We start from the raw sequence: 17,800 nt of genomic DNA on the forward strand, positions 1-17,800 counted from the left end.
CTCTTAAACCAAAGGTGGAGGCAGAGTTGCAGCGATTAGTCGAGTTAGGTATACTGGAAAAAATAGATCATTCCGACATAGCCACTCCTATCGTTCCCGTGTTGCGACCCGATGGCAACATACGTATTTGTGGCGATTTTTCGGTCACACTTAATAAAGTTTTGTACTTAGATAATTATCCATTGCCGAGAATAGAGGATTTGTTTTCGCGGTTACACGGAGGAGTGGAATTCTCTAAACTGGACTTATCGCGCGCATACTCTCAGTTGGTTCTGGACGAGTCGAAACATCTAACGTGTATAAACACACATAAAGGATTATTTTGTTACAATAGGTTAGTTTTTGGTTTGTCAAATGCTCCGTTTATATTTCAACGCACGATGGAACAACTATTATCGGGAATAGAGGGAACGTGTATTTTTCTTGATGATATTTTAATCACTGGTCCTGACCGAGAAACGCATTTACAACGTCTAGAACAAGTTCTGAGTAGATTACAGGAAGCAGGGTTGCGCCTGAAACAGGACAAGTGCGAACTATTTAAAGATTCCGTGGAATATTTAGGGTTCCGTATCGATAAAAATGGTTTGCATAAATCGGAGAAAAAAGTGGAAGCCATTCTTAATTGTGAGTGTCCTAAGAACGTAAGCGAGCTCAAGTTTTTTTTGGGCATGATTGGGTTTTATAGATGTTTTGTTCCAAATACGTCCAGTATACTTGACCCCTTACACTTACTACTAAAAAAAGGCGAAAAGTGGAATTGGGACAAAGAGCAACAGGACGCTTTTAACAAAATAAAGTGCGAATTAGCGTCAGATCGGGTGCTGGCGCACTACGACCCCGACCTGCCGACCGTGGTGACCGCAGACGCGGGACCGCGCGGCCTGGCCGGCGTGCTAGCGCAGCGTCAGCGCGACGGCACCGAGCGTGTAGTGGCGTACGCTTCGCGTTCGCTTTCTAAGGCAGAACGTAATTACGCTCAGGTTCAGAAAGAGGCCGCAGCTCTCGTTTTTTCAATCAAGAAATTTCACCATTATTTATATGGTCGATCGGTTCCATTTACTTTGCGCACGGATCACAAACCGCTTTTGTCAATTTTTGGTAGCAAAAAGGGCGTGCCTGAACTAGCGGCAAACCGTTTGCAGCGGTACGCGTTGTTCTTATCTGCCTATAACTTTAATATAGAATATGTTAAAGGAGAACAAAATGTAGCCGATTTTTTGTCCCGTTCAGTCAGTTGTGCCCAGGATAACCTAGAACCCCAAAACGAACATGATAAAGCAATGTACATCAATTTTATATCGGACTCCATTTTAATGCCGCTTAGTGTTGTTGACATTCAAAAGGAAACCGCGAACGATGCAGTTCTGAACAAGGTAAAAGATTACGTAATTAACGGTTGGCCGGCTAAGATGCCTTATGTTGATTTAAAACCATATTTCGCTTGTCGTTTAGAGCTATCATTGGAAAATGGTTGTATTTTAAGAGGCCATAAGGTCGTAATTCCCTCGGTATTCAGAGAGCAATTACTGACAGAATTGCATAGCTCTCATTTCGGAATCGTAAAAACGAAAGCGGAAGCCCGAGCGCGAATGTGGTGGCCACATATAGATAGGGATATTGAGGACAAAATAGGTACATGTAGTATTTGTCTTGCATTACGCAGTGATCCTCCCCGCGCGCCGCTAGCACCGTGGCCCTACCCGGCCCGTCCTTGGGAGCGCGTGCATTTGGATTTGTTTTCGTGGCAAGCGAAACAGTTTTTAGTTGCGGTTGATGCTCACTCAAAATGGGTGGAATGCTTTTTGTTAACGGTTACAAATACTAGCGCCATTATAGATAAATTATGCGAAATTTTTAGTAGGTACGGTTTAGTGCGAACCATAGTTACCGACAACGCGAGTAATTTTTGTTCGAGTCAATTTGAGGAATATTGTAAGATAAACGGCATGCAACATGTTACTATCGCGCCTTACCATCCAGCATCAAATGGACAGGCAGAAAATACAGTAAAAACTGTAAAACGGGCCATTAAAATAATAATGCAGCAGAATAATAGCCAGCAAGTAATAACGCGGAAACTTAACAAATTTTTATTCGACTACAGAAACTCAGTGCATTGCACGACCGGTTACGCGCCCGCCCAACTGATGCTGGGTCGCATGCTGCGCTGCCGGCTCGACCTGCTGCGCAAGTCGCCGCCCGCAGCCAGCGCCGGCGCCGCCGCCGACGCCGCGGTGTCCTCCTCATCCGCAGCGCCTAATCCGCTTACTAATGTGTGCGCGAAACAGATCTTACACAGTAAACATTATGGTGGAATACGTAAATGTAATTTTAATATAAATGATACCGTATTAGTGAAACACATATTTTCAAATGGAAATAAACATGAGTGGAGAAAAGGGATTATTATTAAGGAAGTGGGGTCAAGAATATACGAGGTATTTGTGCCGGACTTAAGCATAACACTAAAAAAACACATCGATCAGCTGTTGGCATACAAAGGGGCTCCGCTTTCAATTGACGTGGACGACTTGAGCCTGTACGGAGACGAAAATGATGGTGACTCTGAGCTCGAAGGACTCGATGAAAACGATTCATTCTGTTCACTCCCAGATGAGGGCCAACCTGCATCACCACAGACCCTTGCAGTAATGGAAGAAAGTGCTCAGTTTGACAATGAGGTCATTGATGGCCCCCCTGAGGGCCAGTTGTCCCGGGCAGAAGGGGGCGAGGAGCCCGACGCCTTGCCCGCGGGAAGCGCCACGAGCGGGCCGGTACCCGCTCCACCCGAGCCTGCTGGTGGACGGGGTGTGCGATCCACTAGAAATAGGAACGCTATTTATAAGACTTAGTTATTTTGTGTTTCTGTAACTTGTTATTTTTGTAACTATTGGTGGAGGGATTATGGTATATGTTGTCGGTAGTTGGGATTTGTACCACCTACCCTCAGGAGTCTGTAATTATAGATTAAACTGTTAACGTGAGCTCCGTGTTTCTATATCGATTCCTAGCCTAAATACCACAGGACTATCTCACCACACCAGAATATCTCAGGACTGGCTTTATGGGCAATAAGAATGGGGCCAGTACAACGGTGTGACATCGCTACAACGCGATTGGTTGATGAGTTCGCATCACGCGCGTGATTGGTCGCAACTAGTTGCTTTAGACTGCACGATTGGCTCGAATTCGTGAGTGACACCGCTGAACTAGTATCACTTTTAGTTCACGTAAGGCCAGTCTTGGTTGCTTGGTTGAGATATCTGTCAATGGGCGACATGGATACTTAAGTTAGGGCACTTAATGTACTAGCAACAGTTAATTGACGAATGCACTTTACTGCAACGGAATAAGGTCTGCCAATGGGCAATAGGGATGTTGACAATTTTTTGGAACTGGTTTCATTTTGTAGATAGACACGTAATAATTACAGAAAAAAATATTAAAAAAATATATTCATTAATTTTGAATAAAAAAACATGTATAATAAGTTTCGTGTTTAAATTTCGCGCCTAAACGCTCCAAACTGTCACGTGACCTTGATGACGTAACGGCGTTTTAAACAAACTGCTGTCAGTAATTTTTTTAAATTCTTTATATGGCAATTGACAATTTTTTTTAAAGCCTTAACACACTACCGCATCGGACAGTGACCTTCTTTCTCGCTCTAACTTATAGCTGCGTCCTTAACGCACCACCTTACACACTATCGATTCGTGCGCTGCACCGCACCAAGATCGCGTTTCGGTACTATAATCTGTAGACACTTAGGCAGGTTTTATAACTTGTCTTTGGTGATTGCACTGTGATTACGTCACGCGCTCCGATTGGCGTTTGCAGTCACGTGATACTGGGCATTATTTTAAATACTTTTGATTATTTTTAATTAATTTATTACGCATATTTACACTTGCAAAATATGATTTTCCGCGTTCTAATATTCCCTGCTATGGTAAAAACATAACATATTATATATTCGCGATTCATGTCAACATCCCTATTATCAGCAGCCGTTTCTTCATATTTGAAGATCGTGATTATAAAAGAGGTATTAATTTTAATAGAGAGGTAACTTGACAGCCGAACCAGATGGCGCTGTACTACGCCTTATGTTTTGTAGTCACTTGGCAAACGTCAACTTTTGACAACCAGAGTTACCTACTGCATAATGTACGGAGTCATACAGCGCCATCTACATTACCTGTCAAATTCGAGGTACGAATTTGTCTTAGACTTTATACATCTTACACAACACACATGCGCTACATGACTAATTTTTTTTATGGTATCAATCGATCGGGTTTGTTTTTAGGATCAAATGTCTATATGGGACCCATTGCATTAAAGTAACACAAAAGTCAGAAATTGTAGTCAAAGTCCGACAGTCGCACTTCACTCGCGAAACGCCCTATACAAAACGGCCAGAGGCCGTGACGTCATCGCCCATCTTGTAGTATGGACAAAACAAGAAAATTGCGTTTTTGTCGGTGAAATATTGCGTTTATGTATATAGTTGCTATACAATATTTTTTTGAATGAAATGTAAGGAATCGAATGGTACCCTTACTTTTATCGTTTTTGGAAGTAAAACTTAAATTTTGAAACTTTCAGGTCCTGTAATTTTGTAATTTTTCAATATTTTATTTTAATATCCACATTATTGTGATAAATTGCTCGTTTGCTATCTATTTTACTAGATTTTGTTATAAAATTCAACATGTGTCATCATCCCTATTGATCTTTGGTGATCATCTAGTGTCTCACAGGACGTGCTTCCATCGATTCATGTATGTAAAATATATCTTACATAGTGTTAGTATGTCACTTACCTCAGCAGCAGCATGCTCGTCCTTGGCTGTGTGTAGCACCTCCGCTAGCCTCTCCGCGGCCGCCTTAGTCTCCGCTAGCTGAGTAGAGCTTGTGGTCACACCTTTTGTTGTTGGTTAAAAGCTTGATAATGCGGTGTCTGTTGTCTATGCTTACCTCAGCAGCAGCATGCTCGTCCTTGGCTGTGTGTAGCACCTCCGCTAGCCTCTCCGCGGCCGCCTTAGTCTCCGCTAGCTGAGTCGAGCTTGTGGTCACACCTTTTGTTGTTGGTTAAAAGCTTGATAATGCGGTGTCTGTTGTCTATGCTTACCTCAGCAGCAGCATGCTCGTCCTTGGCTGTTTGTAGCGCCTCCGCTAGCCTCTCCGCGGCCGCCTTAGTCTCCGCTAGCTGAGTCGAGCTTGTGGTCACACCTTTTGTTGTTGGTTAAAAGCTTGATAATGCGGTGTCTGTTGTCTATGCTTACCTCAGCAGCAGCATGCTCGTCCTTGGCTGTTTGTAGCGCCTCCGCTAGCCTCTCCGCGGCCGCCTTAGTCTCCGCTAGCTGAGTCGAGCTTGTGGTCACACCTTTTGTTGTTTGTTAAAAGCTTGATAATGCGGTGTCTGTTGTCTATGCTTACCTCAGCAGCAGCATGCTCGTCCTTGGCTGTTTGTAGCGCCTCCGCTAGCCTCTCCGCGGCCGCCTTAGTCTCCGCTAGCTGAGTCGAGCTTGTGGTCACACCTTTTGTTGTTTGTTAAAAGCTTGATAATGCGGTGTCTGTTGTCTATGCTTACCTCAGCAGCGGCATGCTCGTCCTTGGCTGTTTGTAGCGCCTCCGCTAGCCTCTCCGCGGCCGCCTTAGTCTCCGCTAGCTGAGTCGAGCTTGTGGTCACACCTTTTGTTGTTTGTTAAAAGCTTGATAATGCGGTGTCTGTTGTCTATGCTTACCTCAGCAGCAGCATGCTCGTCCTTGGCTGTTTGTAGCGCCTCCGCTAGCCTCTCCGCGGCCGCCTTAGTCTCCGCTAGCTGAGTCGAGCTTGTGGTCACACCTTTTGTTGTTGGTTAAAAGCTAGATAATGCGGTGTCTGTTGTCTATGCTTACCTCAGCAGCAGCATGCTCGTCCTTGGCTGTTTGTAGCGCCTCCGCTAGCCTCTCCGCGGCCGCCTTAGTCTCCGCTAGCTGAGTCGAGCTTGTGGTCACACCTTTTGTTGTTGGTTAAAAGCTTGATAATGCGGTGTCTGTTGTCTATGCTTACCTCAGCAGCAGCATGCTCGTCCTTGGCTGTTTGTAGCGCCTCCGCTAGCCTCTCCGCGGCGGCCTTAGTCTCCGCTAGCTGAGTCGAGCTTGTGGTCACACCTTTTGTTGTTGGTTAAAAGCTTGATAATGCGGTGTCTGTTGTCTATGCTTACCTCAGCAGCAGCATGCTCGTCCTTGGCTGTTTGTAGCGCCTCCGCTAGCCTCTCCGCGGCCGCCTTAGTCTCCGCTAGCTGAGTCGAGCTTGTGGTCACACCTTTTGTTGTTGGTTAAAAGCTTGATAATGCGGTGTCTGTTGTCTATGCTTACCTCAGCAGCAGCATGCTCGTCCTTGGCTGTTTGTAGCGCCTCCGCTAGCCTCTCCGCGGCCGCCTTAGTCTCCGCTAGCTGAGTCGAGCTTGTGGCCACACCTTTTGTTGTTGGTTAAAAGCTTGATAATGCGGTGTATGTTGTCTATGCTTACCTCAGCAGCAGCATGCTCGTCCTTGGCTGTTTGTAGCGCCTCCGCTAGCCTCTCCGCGGCCGCCTTAGTCTCCGCTAGCTGAGTAGAGCTTGTGGTCACACCTTTTTCCAACTCGGCCACCTAATGACAATAAGTAAGAAGAAATATAGTGTATTGGCCAAAAAGTCCCTTTTATAAAAAATATTAAGCGTAATAAATAAAAGTAACCGAAGGAATCGTAATACTACAAATGGTGACCGCTGTAGTACATATTTTATATTATTAAGGGGACCACTGATTATCAGTCCGCCTTTAAAATGAAATCTAAGACGAGTAAGTGTTTATTCATGATCAACTTCAAAATATCTTCATCTAAACTGAACGTAAACGTAACGCTTTCAGCGGCCAAGTGTAAATTTACTAACACCCGACATTCGGATTTTATTTTTTGACTAGCGACCCGCAGCGTCTTCGCGCGTGTTACACAAAACTAAACACTGTAAGGAAGGTTCAGTTTTATTTGACGCCTGAAGTTAAATAAATCTTGACTGTGACAGGTATTACCTCTAGCTGTAAAGTGGAGAACTCCTGCTCCCGTTGTTTCCAGCTGCTGCTGTGATGTTCCGCTTCTTTCTTAGCCTTCTTGAGGGTCTCTTCCGCTTTTTTGAACTCCCTGTTGACAAATAGTTTTTGATTTATAATTTATTATTGTGAATTTATATTTAGGCTCTATACTTGAAGTCGCGCAAGATGTATGGAGTCACGCGCGAGAAGGCAACTCATGCTAGACCGCCTGATGTTACTAAAATCTTTCTCTATGACCTCTATGACCTTTGATGTCCTTGAGCTTGGCCTCCAGCTCTTTAGCCCTCGCCGCAGCCACCAGCTGTCTTGCCTTGTCTTCCTCCAACTGTTTGACTAGTTCTGTCACCCTCGCACGTAGCGATTCTATCTAAGATGCGAGTTCGTTATCTGATGTTACTAAAATCTCACCTTTCTCTATGACCTTTGATGTCCTTGACCTTGGCCTCCAGCTCTAGCCCTCGGCGCAGCCACCAGCTGTCTTGCCTTGTCTTCCTCCAACTGTTTGACTAGTTCTGTCACCCTCGCACGTAGCGATTCTATGTAAGATGCGAGTTCATTATCTGATGTTACTAAAATCTCACCTTTCTCTATGACCTTTGATGTCCTTGACCTTGGCCTCCAGCTCTAGCCCTCGCCGCAGCCACCAGCTGTCTTGCCTTGTCTTCCTCCAACTGTTTGACTAGTTCTGTCACCCTCACACGTAGCGATTCTATCTAAGATGCGAGTTCGTTATCTGATAATCTGATGTTACTAAAATCTCACCTTTCTCTATGACCTTAGATGTCCTTGACCTTGGCCTCCAGCTCTAGCCCTCGCCGCAGCCGCCAGCTGTCTCGCCTTGTCTTCCTCCAACTGTTTGACTAGTTCTGTCACCCTCGCACGTAGCGATTCTATCTAAGATGCGAGTTCGTTATATGATGTTACTAAAATCTCACCTTTCTCTATGGCCTTTGATGTCCTTGACCTTGGCCTCCAGCTCTTTAGCCCTCGCCGCAGCCGACAGCTGTCTCGCCTTGTCTTCCTCCAACTGTTTTACTAGCTCTGTCACCCTCGCACGTAGCGATTCTATCTATGAGTTTATATATGATGTTACTAAAATCTCACCTTTCCCTGTGACCTTTGATGTCCTTGACCTTGGCCTCCAGCTCTTTAGCCCTCGCCGCAGCCGCCAGCTGTCTCGCCTTGTCTTCCTCCAACTGTTTTACTAGTTCTGTCACCCTCGCACGTAGCGATTCTATCTCAGCGTGGGTTTGGGCGTGCGATGTGGTGGCGAGGCGGGCTTTCACGACTTCTAGCTCGTGGGACATCATGTCGAATCTGGAAAAATGGTTTGATATTATTTTGATGCTGATAATTAGTCGTTTGTCCAAGTGGGAATCAAAGTTGCACAGCAAGGAATCCGTACGGTTATATTTTTAGATCGTTACGATTCGTGAACATTTGCAATTTGCCTTGACAGGTATTTATAATTTGATTATTGGGAGATATTATTTTATACCTACTCTTATTAACGACTGTTCCAATTGGAAATTAATTGACTTTTATTCATTGTTTTTATTTTTTCTGTTCTTGTATTCTCGTAAGTTTTGACATTGTAAATTTATATTTGGGATTTGTCCAATTTGGATCTATCGACTGGATCTAAAGAGAATGATTGGTAAGTATTTACCTACTTACACTTATTCTAATTATGTTGACAATCCTTATTGGAGCTATAATTTTATTTCATTAGTATTGTTATTATTTTCATTTTATTTTGACGATCATTCTTATATTTTTGACATCAATGCAAACTTATTATGTAATTGTCTTTCATGAAATCAATCATCTAATCTAATCTAATCAACGAATCTAATCTGATGGTTTGCTTGTCTAGAGAGACATTGCGGTTAGTAAGATACAGTTACTTGTAGGTTGGCCAGATGGAGGGAGTGGTCAGAGGTTGTTGGGTCATATAAATATGTTCGCCCGTTGGCATCCTTCAGATCCTTCTTTGTCCCCTTGGAAAACTAATACCCCTCAGTCAGAAGCAAGTTCCATAGTGCTAAGGCTAACGCGGCGTCCAACTAAGAAATAAGGACTAACTTTAGTCTCGATGACTTCGTTAAATTAGTACATCGCTGAATTGTATTGGAAGGTAGCAACATGTTTATGTGACTACGCAGCGACAGGCGTCAAATGTAGACCAAGACCTAAAACCTGTACCGTTGTTGTTTACTGCTGTAAGCCTCGGCCGCCGCCTGCATGGCGTTCAGCTCGGTCTGGCACTGCTGCAGCTGGGAGTCGCTCAGCTCCTGGAACTGCTGGGTTTGTCCTACCTTTGTTGTTTACTGCTGTAAGCCTCGGCCGCCGCCTGCATGGCGTTCAGCTCGGTCTGGTACTGCTGCAGCTGGGAGTCGCTCAGCTCCTGGAACTGCTGGGTTTGTCCTACCTTTGTTGTTTACTGCTGTAAGCCTCGGCCGCCGCCTGCATGGCGTTCAGCTCGGTCTGGTACAGCTGCAGCTGGGTCCGCTCAGCTCCTGGAACTGCTGGGTTTGTCCTACCTTTGTTGTTTACTGCTGTAAGCCTCGGCCGCCGCCTGCATGGCGTTCAGCTCGGCCTGGTACTGCTACAGCTGGGAGTCAGCTCAGCTCCTGGAACTGCTGGGTTTGTCCTACCTTTGTTGTTTACTGCTGTAAGCCTCGGCCGCCGCCTGCATGGCGTTCAGCTCGGCCTGGTACTGCTACAGCTGGGAGTCAGCTCAGCTCCTGGAACTGCTGGGTTTGTCCTACCTTTGTTGTTTACTGCTGTAAGCCTCGGCCGCCGCCTGCATGGCGTTCAGCTCGGTCTGGTACAGCTGCAGCTGGGTCCGCTCAGCTCCTGGAACTGCTGGGTTTGTCCTACCTTTGTTGTTTACTGCTGTAAGCCTCGGCCGCCGTCTGCTTGGCGTTCAGCTCGGCCTGGTACTGCTACAGCTGGGAGTCAATTCAGCTCCTGGAACTGCTGGGTTTGTCCTACCTTTGTTGTTTACTGCTGTAAGCCTCGGCCGCCGCCTGCATGGCGTTCAGCTCGGCCTGGCACTGCTGCAGCTGGGAGTCGCTCAGCTCCTGGAACTGCTGGGTTTGTCCTACCTTTGTTGTTTACTGCTGTAAGCCTCGGCCGCCGCCTGCATGGCGTTCAGCTCGGCCTGGTACTGCTGCAGCTGGGAGTCGCTCAGCTCCTGGAACTGCTGGGTTTGTCCTACCTTTGTTGTTTACTGTTGTAAGCCTCGGCCGCCGCCTGCATGGCGTTCAGCTCGGCCTGGTACTGCTACAGCTGGGAGTCGCTCAGCTCCTGGAACTGCTGGGTTTGTCCTACCTTTGTTGTTTACTGCTGTAAGCCTCGGCCGCCGCCTGCATGGCGTTCAGCTCGGCCTGGTACTGCTGCAGCTGGGAGTCAGCTCGGCCCAACTCCTGCTCTAACTGCTGGAGCTGCTGGATTTGCATTAGCACGGAACCTCCCTGGAAGAAAATAGTATGCTTAGTAAAAGTATGTACAATTTACGTGGAAAACAAAAAATAGCTTTTTCTATTACGTTCGTTCAATAATAGGCTGCAAGATACCATGTTACAGGCAATTTTGTAACACGCGCCGGGAAAAAAATATCGTACAACATTGCTAGCAAATTGACCTTGAACTGCGCGTCACTTGCCGCTTATACATTTACCTATTAGTTTATTATTAATGCGTAGTGTATTTCCAATCATTTTTAAGAAGTGTCAGCCTTGTGTTCCTAATAAGACGGTTTCTCTCTCGTCACTCGCCCAGCAATTCCTTATTTACTGGACTTTTTAGTAACAAAATTGATCCTACCTTAACTCTAGCTCCTCCGGACAGCGTCCCGGCCGGGTCATACACATCCCCCTCGACAGTAACGCATCGTTTCCTGATCTGCGGGTGGAATGTGACTTTGTTGGCCGTGTCGGCGTCCTTGCAAACAAAGGTGCCGCCAAACACGAAGCCCATGGCGGGGCGCAGCGCGGCCGGGAACGATATCAGGTCCACGGCGCGCTGGACGTTCTCGGGACCGCCCTGGGGACACATGGGAATTCTGTGACTACAGCTACATCAATATGATGATAGGAAAATTATTCGTCAACATTCTGGCTAGTTTTTAAGGTTCCGTACCCAAAGGGTAAAAAACGGGACCCTATTACTAAGCGAAGTCTTCGTCCGTCCGTCCGTCTGTCACCAGGCTGTATCTCACGAACCGTGATAGCTAGACAGTTGAAATTTTCACAGATGATGTATTTCTGTTGCCGCTATAACAACAAATACTAAAAACAATAAAATAAAGATTTAAGTGGGGCTCCCATACAACAAACGTGATTTTTGACCGAAGTTAAGCAACGTCGGGCGGGGTCAGTACTTGGATGGGTGACCGTTTTTTTGCTTGTTTTTTTTTTGCTTAATTTTGCTCTATTTTTTGTTGATGGTGCGGAACTGCGGAACCCTCAGTGCGCGAGTCCGACTCGCACTTGGCCGGTTTTTATTACTGGCAAAAACGCAACCCGGGCCAAAATAGCGACCGAATGGGCACCACAGATCACCCGAGGCAGAGGCAGACCAAAGATGAGATGGCGAAACGACCTGCGGGCTCAGCACGGTTCCATTTTTATCGACTATCACTATGCCCGTCACTTTCGCACTTACATACTTGTTAGAACGTGACAGGCATGGTGATAAACGATAAAAATGCGACCGTGCTACTAGGGCTGGACTCATTCTGTAGCGATTGGCAGGAGCATGCACAAAGCCTTGACGAGTGGCGAAAGACAGGGGAGGCCTTTGCCCAGGAGTGGGACACAATATAGGCTATAAAAAAAAATGTTTGTTCAATCAAATCTTCGTAAAATAATGGGACGGCCAAACCCTTTTAAATTCTTTCTGGATATTTGCACGAAATGGTCAATTCAGCAGTCGTTCTGTATTTAGCCAATCGCTAAAGCATTTGTCGACGCCCATAGAGTCATCATCATTTTCCTCGCGTTGTCCCGGCATTTTGCCACGGCTCATGGGAGCCTGGGGTCCGCTTGGCAACTAATCCCAGGAATTGGCGTACGCACTAGTTTTTACGAAAGCGACTGCCATTTGACCTTCCAACCCAGAGGGTAAACTAGGCCTTGTTGGGATTAGTCCGGTTTCCTCGCGATGTTTTCCTTCACCGAAAAGCGACTGGTCAATATCAAATGATATTTCGTACATAAGTTCCGAAAAATTGGTACGAGCCGGGGTTCGAACCCGCGACCCCCGGATTGAAAGTCGCACGCTCTTACCGCTAGGCCACCAGCGCTTTTATTTTAGAGTATAGTAGTGTAAAACTCACAATTTGCTGCGCCAGCCTGAGCGTCTGATCATCAATGGTGTAAGCGGTGATCTTGTTCAGCGGTATCATGGTGGTTCGAGTCTGGATGTTGCCTTTCTTGAGCAGTAGGTCCACTGTGGCGTCTGTGTCTACTACTACGTTGTATAGCTGTGAATAGTATAAATAATTGCAAGTCCAATTTTACCACAAGTTTAATACATACTGATTAAAAACACAGCACATATTAAAACTGTTAAAAACACTCCACAAATTAAAAGGTAGATTAACCTTTTCGACGCCGTGTCAAACACAAAAGCTGTCACTACGTCACCGAAGTGTCAAAACTGAAATTAAACTTTATGCATATGCACGTAGGTCTATGGTGGTCTATGTTGCTCTGTGGTCTGTGACGGATTAATCTGTCATTGCACCTGCGATTCGCATATATGTATCTGTTGAAAAGGTTAAAACTCGATTTCTTATTGCCCGAAACCACAGACTTGTCATTTTCGCGCTCGCGCTTGACAGACAGCTGAAGTGTGCGAAAGGGAAGCCATCACGTATATGAACATACCATGAGTGCGAAAGAGTCAGACTACCAATGAGAAAACGTGACCACTTTTGACTTTGACGACGGCCGCGGACGGCCAAGAGCGTATCACAGTAATTTTCAAATTGAAAAATATACACGGATTAGGACGAAAAGTATTAAATAAAGTAATTCAGTGAAGATTGCGTCTTGTAGTGTGCCGGATTTCAGTGTTACAGTGCCAAATAATCCAAGCAAACACTAATTTCAGAGGATTTATGATATTCCTAGCGAAATTTTCATAACGATATTTTGTCAAATTAACAGCGTAAAAAGTGTAAGAAGCCGGTTTATAAAGTTCATTATAAGTTTTTCTTCCTTTGTGTGCTAATATTTTATCATATTAGTCTATAATTTAAAATATTTTGTGTAAAAACATAACCTGTTACTTTACGATAGGGCTTGACAAAATGTTCATATGACAGTATCGATAACTTGTCGGTATATTAATAGCTATGTAATTATTTCTTCACAAGACATCATTAAGATATTAGCTTTTATAACCGACTTCAAATAATAACGATTGTTATACCTTTTTGAAGGTGCTCATGTTTAGCGGTAAATTTAAACTTCACTTTCCAACACAGTAAGAGTTACATTAAGATAAGTCTGCAACGATTTTGATAGTACACGCAGTGCAAGTGTTATTTATACGTCATAATGTCGTAGAATTTTAACGTTTAAAATAACACATTTGAAAAAGTAGTCGATAAAGCAATCAAACATCGACAGATTATTAATATGTTGTAACATGACATCACTATTTTCGATCTCACATAGACAATTTACGCACACACTTGCATTTCATTTTTGGTCGCACTTTTGAAGATTGACAGTTGTTCTAGTCATATTAATTCTATGCCCGAAACAAGCAAAAGTCTCAGTTTCAGTTTGGGCTAAAATGCTTTCGTATGTCCGATGTTCTCTACAGGTCGCATTTTTCAACCGATTCTCGTGGAATTTTGTGACCTTTTTTTTTTTTGTCAATTCTATTATTGTTTTTTTTTTTTTTTAAACGACGGAGCCGTGGGGGCGTAGTCTACAGCATTTAGAGCAACTAGTATTGCTATGGTCTGCTTTGTTGCTACAAATTATCTGATGCGGACTATACTAAAGTTAGAATACTCACTTTGCCGCCCGCGGCAGTTTCTAGCGCAGTACAGTACACTGGATCATTGACGTTTATCAGTCTCGCGACGATACCTACAAATAAACACAAAAGTATTGAGTAACACAAAATACTCGTAAGTAGCGAAATAAGACTAGATTTACTATGAAAACCATCGCCAATACGTATAATTAAAACATTTTTGAATTAAGACCGACCGATAGTATGACCCCATGGGTGATATTTTTGTAAAAGGGTGTATTACTGCAATGTTTTGCCGCCAGAGTGCAGCATCGTAAACCATAGAGTAACTTATACATACTGTGCCTTAAACTGTTTTTTTGTCAAGTTTTCACAGACAATAAAAAATGACATTGATACATCAAGGCGGTTAGTTTACAAAGGGCCTACCGGGAAATGCGAAAATCGAAACTCAGTTAAGTAGCTGAATAGATTTTCTGGACTGGACAACGGGACGCCGTCCTGTTGGTCATCCTAAATATCGCTGGGCGGACAGAGTGGAGGCAAATCTCTGGCGTGATACCGCTCTGCACCCCTAGTACATGATTGTCGCGACAGTATCTCGCGGCGAGATAGACTACCCGTCTTTTTCTAACTATATTAATAAAAGAGGGACGGGTAGTCTATCTCGCCGCGAGATACTGTCGCGCCAATCATGTGCTAGCCCGGCTGGACCGAGCAAAGTGGCGTGCTCTTATGTTCGAGGCCAAAACTCATTTTGGGTCATCGCGCCAGCCAAGTAAGTATCATAATTATTTTTTCTACTCCAGCACTTAAATGTGTCAATTAAATGACTGACAGTGATATTTAAAGCAATGTCATTTGAATGATTTGTCTATAGGCTCATAAGATGACTGCTAGCAGTCATCTTATGAGTATAATACAACTGCTTTATTTTTTTTAAAGATACAAGTTCCGATCATCTTGATTGAAAGAGGTATGTTTTCATTTACAATAATAACTCTTTTTTTTTTAAATAATAACTCAATTTTTTTAAATAATAACTCTTTTTTTTTAATAATAACTCGTTTTTTTTTTTTTTTTGCTGCAGCTGTCATAGAAAAAGTAATGTATGCAACAGCTCATAATTGGTTCTTAAAATTCTCGGGTCTTTTTTTACAAAACTCGACTACGTCTCGTTTTGTAACTTCGACCCTTGAATTTTAAGAACCCTTATTATATCACTGTTGCATAAACTACTATAAACTTACCATGTACTTTAGAATGGTCGAAGTCTCTGGTCGGCGCCTGGTATTGGAACTGGCAACGCTGAAGTCTTGAACTGAGGCGGTCTAGTGAATCCCTTTTGCCGACGGTCTCTGATTGTATCTGCCGGATGAGACCCTTCAGCTCCGTGTTGCGGGCTTCGCTGAAATTCATGCTCGAGAGCTCGGCCTGTGGACAAAAGTGTGGGTAAATAACATTATGGGTATTTTTATTTTACTTTACTAGGGCAAATCTAGGGGACATCGGAATGCGGTTTTTTGTCAAGCGACCCATGTGTACGGGTAACATTTAACTTAACTAATAAATATAAATGATGTTGTTTAATGATTGTTTACATATTGAAAACAGAGGATGGCGAATCCTGTTTCCACCGTGATACAGTTTAATACTAGTACGGGGAACAGATGTAGCTTACTTCATTCATAAAACGTTACAAGTAAATATATTATTTTTATAGTCATATTACCTAAACAGTGCAGTTAACCGACCAATTGTACACCTTATTCTAACGACTTAGGGACTGGGATTGGTCACTTAACTGTGCCGTGCCTACATGGTAACTATGACATTATTTCTTGTACGTAGTGACTAAGGTTACTAATCCAAACTATAATTATAGTTCTGAACATAAATGTAAGCAACTATGTGTCCTTTATTATTGAATAAAGATATTTGTATTTGTATTTTTTTTTTAATCCAACATTCTATTCTAAAATAGCTATTCTGGCAAACACAAATGGCAATGCTTAGGTGTATGGCCGAGCGTCTTGACTGCCCGCTTATAAAGTGAGCTAATGAAGTTGAGGTCATGGTAGGGACAAGTAGCCCCAAAAGTCGGGGTATTTGTAAGTAGTTATTTAAATGTTTTTTGCATTGTTTCTCTTTGTATATTGCCTGCCCATGTTATCCTGGTATTTGGTGTGAACTCCTTCTCCAAAGAGCTTGTAGACGGTTTTCCCTTATTGACGGTCTTTTCACTACTGACCTTATACTAATATATATACATTTAGTCTAATATTACCTGTAGTTTATCCAGCTGGGCCTGCTGCCTGCCTATGTTATCCTGGTCCTTGGTGAACTGCGCGCTGCTCGCTTTGAACTCCTTCTCCAAAGTCTTGAGCCGGTCTTCTGCGTGTTTCTTCTCCATTTGGGCTTGGGATATCGACGTTGAAGCTTCGGACGCTTCTGCCTTGGCCGCTGAAAAAAAAAATTGAGATGTCGATTGTCGATGCCGTATAGATAGTAGTACTCTTTATTTAAAGGATATAGCTTTGAGGTTGTAAAGCTATTAGCTAACGAAATCAGGTGTGAACAAGTAGTATACTTCGTTTTTTTTAGCATTAGAAATAAGGTAAACAATCTTGATGTGTCTTTTAATTGAAAAACACATTTTAAAAATAAGTTACGGTAAATATGTAACAATTATGAATCTAATACGATCTTTTATAGTCTTCTGCTTTCATAAGTAATAGTTATTGATTTTTAAAAAGTGTTTTTCAATTAAAAGATATGTCAAAATCGTTTACCTTCTTTCAAGTTGTTTCTAACGAACTATAGTAGCAGTAATAATATTATTAATTATTACCGTAGATGTAACTATGTAAGAAAACATTTGAAGTCACATATTTCACATATTTGTCGCTTGTGCAGCCACTATTAAATTTGATTAAGCTGCAACAATATAAGCTAGTCCTGTAAAGACTCGAACGCGCCCTCATTTCCTGTGCTGACTGATAGCTCGCTTGCGCTTAAGTTGCCTCAGTCGTCCAAACTCTAACCACAATAATAACCACTAACCCATAAGCTGGTCCTGCAGAGACTCGGACGCGTCCTCGTTGCCCGTGCTGACCTATATGAACGTCGTCTGTGCTGCTAAAGACGCCTCTGTATTGCTAGCTGTCATTCCCTCACATTGTCAGTATAATTACTTAAGATCTGTTCTCTCTCGTAAGGCAGCGAATGTCACTAACCCATGAGCTGGTCTTGTAGAGACTCGGAAGCGCCCTCGTTGCCGGTGCTGACCGATATAAAGGTCGCCTGTGCGGCCGCTAAAGCTGCCTCCGCCGCTTCGCTTGCAGTTCGTAGGCCCTCGAACGTTGATGACGCCTGTTACACATTATAAGATTAGATTAGATTTTTTTGATCCTAGCCTGTTTGGCCTGTGTGCTGACAACCTCTTTAGATACTTGACTAACTTAATTTAATACCTACCTCGCTCAATATCTTCCTTTTATCATTAAGAGCCTTCTCATCATCCTTTAACGACCTTTCCATGATCCTAGCCTGTTTGGCCTGTGTGCTGACAGCCTCTTTAGATACTTGACTAACTTAATTTAATACATACCTCGCTCAATATCTTCCTTTTATCATTAAGCGCCTTCTCATCATCCTTTAACGACCTTTCCATGATCCTAGCCTGTTTGGCCTGTGTGCTGACAGCCT

At 43.7% G+C, this 17,800-nt stretch overlaps 1 protein-coding gene across 1 annotated transcript in view; it reads right to left on the reverse strand.

Annotated features, from left to right (window-relative positions):
* The window catches only part of LOC134656037 (structural maintenance of chromosomes protein 2), a 34,965-nt gene that overhangs the window by 13,277 nt on the left and 3,888 nt on the right, over positions 1-17,800 (reverse strand). The window contains 10 exon segments of the mRNA XM_063511553.1: positions 6,527-6,646; positions 7,070-7,178; positions 8,195-8,407; positions 10,427-10,569; positions 10,922-11,140; positions 12,435-12,581; positions 14,132-14,205; positions 15,343-15,526; positions 16,380-16,555; positions 17,329-17,464. Of these exon segments, the coding sequence (XP_063367623.1) occupies positions 6,527-6,646; positions 7,070-7,178; positions 8,195-8,407; positions 10,427-10,569; positions 10,922-11,140; positions 12,435-12,581; positions 14,132-14,205; positions 15,343-15,526; positions 16,380-16,555; positions 17,329-17,464 (1,521 nt within the window).

This window comes from Cydia amplana, chromosome 17 (genome assembly GCF_948474715.1).
Source record: "Cydia amplana chromosome 17, ilCydAmpl1.1, whole genome shotgun sequence".
Lineage (NCBI taxonomy): Eukaryota > Metazoa > Arthropoda > Insecta > Lepidoptera > Tortricidae > Cydia > Cydia amplana.